The sequence below is a fragment of the Aplysia californica genome, unplaced genomic scaffold, assembly GCF_000002075.1.
Source record: "Aplysia californica isolate F4 #8 unplaced genomic scaffold, AplCal3.0 scaffold00210, whole genome shotgun sequence".
Classification (NCBI taxonomy): domain Eukaryota; kingdom Metazoa; phylum Mollusca; class Gastropoda; order Aplysiida; family Aplysiidae; genus Aplysia; species Aplysia californica.
This window is the reverse complement of record NW_004797480.1, coordinates 492,160-497,122: the sequence shown is the minus strand read 5'-3', so window position 1 is coordinate 497,122 and position 4,963 is coordinate 492,160. Positions and strand designations below refer to the sequence as shown.

Genomic DNA, 4,963 nt, shown 5'->3' with positions numbered 1-4,963 from the left:
AGCTAATTTTGTCCCTGACTCCAGGCGATCCCATATTTTCTTCAATCGGAAATGTTTCTATTTCTCTTCAAGATAGACACGTCTCTTTTCATTAAAAGCAAGGCAGTTTGTTTGTGAATTGTTTGGTTGGTGCTCTGGTGTAGTTTGCTCCTTCTTTCCTATCAAATAACTACCGTCCTTATCTCCTCTCCATTTTTGTGTTTGTTACTCACTTGTAACACCTGTAAATCTTTGGTATTTATATGACCAATTTGTGTTGCGAGAGCCGCACATGCAAACAGCGTACTAAAACAAAGGCAAGGCAAACGAACTAACTTTAAGGTTATAGCCTAATCCCATATATGCCCCGAAATTGACGAGCGCCTGATTCCACCGCGTCGTGACACAATACAGTATGGGACTACACTGCACACGGTCTTAGCACAACCTCTCACTATACATTAACTAGCTCTTAAAGGGCGTGCTGGACACAATATCTCTGATCAGTAGCAGACCAAAGGCAATATTGCAGCGTACTTTGAACCATCATACACACATGATAAATACTAATTTGCATATTAGTGACGTGTGCTAAAAATGAGTTACTTCTCTAATTTTATCCTTGTGGGAATTGAAACATCAACTTTATTAGTGGTGTTTGCACAATGTGTAAGTGTGAAATGATAAAAGGCACGGTAGACTTGAAGAAAATGGCATCAATTGAAAAATCTATAAATCTGACCCCAGTGTCGATTTTCGGCTGGTATCTCAATTCTTGGATTGCGAGAAGTAACTCGTTTTGTCAGCACGCCTCACATTTAATAAGATTATGAATACTATTGCCTTCCTGTATAAACATCAGATAAAGAAAACGGAACTGAAAGATATGTATGAACAGCAAAAATATTCTTCATGTTTAACGTTTTGAAAAGCCCCTAAGCAGTGCATCTTGAACCGTTGTCGAATCATCTGAATGAGCGTCCCCATCGAGTTAAAATTTTCAAAAAACGATGTCTACATCATATCAGTAGCTACTGGGAAAAGACAATGTGAAACAACAACAAACAAACACCCCCCCCCCCCCCCAAAAAAAAAAAAAAAAAAAAAAAAAAAAAAAAAAAAAAAAAAAAAAAAAAAAAAAAAAAAAAACAAAACAAAAACAAAAACAAAACAAAACAAAACGGGGGGGGGGGGGGGGGGTAATTAAACAAATCCATCGACTTTCCAGTCAATTATTACAAGCGATAACAATGTTATGGAGTAACGTCTTATCTGACATTGGCTCAGTTAGCGGAAATGGAAGACGTAGATACGACAACTTCCCCAGGGTGATGCCAGTATGGTCAAAATAATCTTTTTTGCCTTTTTGAGATAATCGAAAAAACCCGACTTGTTGTTTTATAATACACTTTTCCATTTAAAAAAAAAGTCAAAATTTAGGATAACGGCCCACCAATTTTGAGAAATGTAAATACTAAATTTCAGCAAAGCAACATGCATGAAAAGGGGAATTGAATAATGGTTGCATTCCGTCATGCTTAAGTCTGACTTATGCCACAATGGCAGCACCATGACGATTTTTTTCCACCTCTTGTGACGTCACTCCGGACGATCTCACGGCTGGCTTCACTTTGGCATCATCTCTATGGGCTGACACGTAGATTAGGAGTCTCAAACTCAAACCGCTCTGGGTGACCGCTGGGAGTGCAGTCTGGGTGAGCTTGGGTCACATCAAGTATTCACAATAACAAAAAGGTTACAAGTATGTTTATTTTGTACAATTTATCTCATCTTCTGAATCTTTATTAATAGCAGTTGAGAACATCAACGGTGCGGGTGGTTGGAGGGCGCCTCTGGTAGGTCCCATTTCTTTACTTTCGCTCTTTTGTTTCTGTCGGTCTGTCTGTCTTACTTTTCCCCAGCACTAAATGACCGTTATTGTGTCGATGTGCTTCTCTTTACACATAGAAAAAAAAGAACAAGACCGGCTCTTCAGAGTAGGCTTTTCTTTCTTTCGCTTTGCCGCCAGATGCGTCCTGCTACATACATGTAGCTCAGCTCTGCTATACTTGGGTAAGACTGGCACTAAACTTTGATGTCAGATAGGGGTCACAAAATATCGTCCCATGAACCTCAAATGGCCGCGGGTCGCGAATTTGAGAATCCGTGTCGTAAATTGTGCTACTAAAGAACCATCAGTCCGTGAAAAACTACCACCGTCAGACCGTCATAATGTTTATGATGAGCGAGGGGGATCACCAGGTGCTGAATGAGTCATCATTTATTGCCCGACGACGGAGATTATTATGAGCAGCATAGCCACCAGCTGTTGCATGTATAATAGAATATGTACACAAAGACTCTACAGGATCAGAAAGTGGCGTGTCGCTCCTACAACGCCGGCAAGAGTTTGCGAAGGCCAGTCATAACAAGTGTTTTAATCCAAGGGATGACGTACGTTATATAAACACCGTCTTGAAGCGTGGATAAGAGCCAGGGTGTTCCAGGAAATATGAAAGCTTCTCCACGCCGATTTTGTTGGAACGTTATGTTTCCAGTGTGAACAGATGGATATAGAGAAGGGTTTTTTTTTCTCCTTATGGGTAGGAGTGGAGCGTTTTTCATGCTCTTAATCACTTGGAAAACTATAATTTTTGACACTTACATATTCCAACACTTGCCGCACGTGGAAGCGTTCCCTTGAAGCGGAAAAACGAACAAAGCGGGTTACTTTTATTTTGGGATTTCGTGAAGAACAATCGGAGATGTTCAAGGCAGCGAAATAAAGGGGGACGGATCATCATTGTCATTATTCCTGCCAACACCATCACTTTTAGCGAACTCCACGTCCTCGTCTTCTTCATCATCTTCGTCATCGAAATCAGAATCATCACTTAATTCATCTTCGATATTCTCGATTTCCCGCCAAAACTTCTCCTCCTCGACGTCTGGCGATTCCTCGTGATCGCCGAAGACAAGGGCCGACCGCCGACTCCTCGAATTTTTCCTCGAACATCTATTACTCTTTGGCGGACGCACTTCGCAAACAAAACTCAGCGGCTCTCCTTTACACGGGTGGAAGCGCCAAGTCAAACCTCTCCTCCTGCCCAGCTCCGGGTTCCAGTGCAGTATGACACAGCTGTGGTACGTGAGGCTGGGACCTTTTACTGTACCCTCAATGTCGGGCACGAAGGCCGCCTTGCGGTGAGGTGTGGGGGCCCCGTGCACTGAGTCCACGAACTGTCTAGACGACGTCCACCGGAGCCCATCAGCTGACGTCCGCTCCGTGTGTCCGAGCTCAAAGGGCCTCTGCGCCATGTTGTCTGTGTAGATCAGTCCGGTGAAGATCTCTGGGGTTACGGGAGAAATGAATTAGATATTGGCTTTAGTACGACTCTTAGGTAGTGGGTGGTTGGCAGGTGCTCTGGTGTGGTTTGCTTCTTCTTTCCTATCAACCATCTTCTTTTTAGTGTTTGTTACTCTCTTGTAACACCTCGAATCTTCGTTATTTATATGACCTTATTGTGTTGCAAGTGCCGTAAAACTATTGCTAAAACTAAACTCTTAGGTATCATAAAAGGTATAATGAACACAATGAGAATAGAAAACAGAAAGACAAAGATAAAGAGAAGGAGAGGGAGAAGGAGAGGGAGAGAGAAAGAAAGAAAGAAAGGAAAAAGGAGAGAGCTTAGAGAAAGAAAGGAAAAGGGAGAGAAAGAGCTTAGAGAGAGAGAGAGAGAGAGAGAGAGAAAGAGAGAGAGAAAGAGTGGAGTACGGTGAAGAAAAAGTGAAGAAGTGAAGAAAAGGAGGCGAAAAGGGGGCGAGCAATATTTAGAAGCCATAAAAGCTAATATGTAAAAAAGCATTATTTTTCGTTAGTGTTTTACGGCGCTCGTAACTGCATACGGGCATATGAGGGCGCCGGACATATTTTAGCATTTTCAGTTTGGTAGGACTAAGTTTGAATTTTGCCCGGGCGGCGTATAATATTTGAAGGGGTCAGGGAAAAACAGAGTAAGTCCAGTTTTGGATGAGACAAAAAATCGGGGCACTAGCCATAATCTTACAACAGTTACCGTTGAATAACCTTATATAAATGAAATCATTTAGTGGCGCCGGGAGCCTTGTGGTTAGGCTACCAGACTCGTAATCGTGAGTTTGCGGGTTCGGGGGTTCGAGCCTCAGCTAGGTCCGAAGTTCTGTTCTTGGGAGAGGCACTTCACACAAATTTCCAACTTGATTTGACGATCCTTTCGGACACAGACGTTAAACTCAGAGGATCCGACTCTTAAATAACCTAACAGTGTTGATAGGGGCGTTAAATCTATACCATTTTCAACGAAAGCATTTCCAAACTGTATTTTACCCAATGCAAATCAAGTTAAGAACGAGTGAAATCAATCATGCAGAGATGAAAAATAGGTGACGTCAGGGTAGGACCAATGAGGCTTTGCCTGTTGTTCACATGACCTCATCTTTTAAAATGAAATAAACCGAAAGAGGCCCAAGTTCGATTCTCGGGAGGCGAGAATTTTTTAAGAATCGAGTAATTCAGACTATTTGCTGGTATGTTGTATTCATCTCAGCCTGGGTTAGCCCTGACTGGCACGTTCGGAAGTCTGTCTCCTTAGTAATCTATATAGTGACAGTGTCGAAAGGGGGGGGGGGGTAAAAAAAAACCCATACAAAAACCTCAAAACAAAACGCTCCCCTTAAAAAAACCCAAACACACAGACTAAAAAAAAACCCACCAAAAAAAACCAACAACAAAAATCCCAAAAAGAAACAAACAACCTCGAAAAAACAAAAAAACAAACAAAAAGGAAACAAGAACCCAAACAAAGTTAACTTTTGAAATTTTGAAGTTGGCTGATATTTTGTTCAGCCGTGTTCCGGGGCAGTCGAGTTGGGTACTCTCTGAGATCTTTGAGAGACGAACAATTAATTTGAGACGATTGTTTTAAATAATATGACAACCTCACCC

General features: G+C 41.9%; 1 protein-coding gene across 1 annotated transcript in view; it reads right to left on the bottom strand.

Moving 5' to 3' along the window:
• Window positions 1–1,400: 1,400 nt before the first annotated feature.
• LOC101849463 overlaps window positions 1,401–4,963 on the bottom strand; it is a gene marked incomplete in the record, with an annotated part of 69,997 nt that continues 66,434 nt past the window's right edge. The window contains 1 exon segment of the mRNA XM_035970021.1: window positions 1,401–3,329. Within this exon segment, the coding sequence (XP_035825914.1) occupies window positions 2,749–3,329 (581 nt within the window).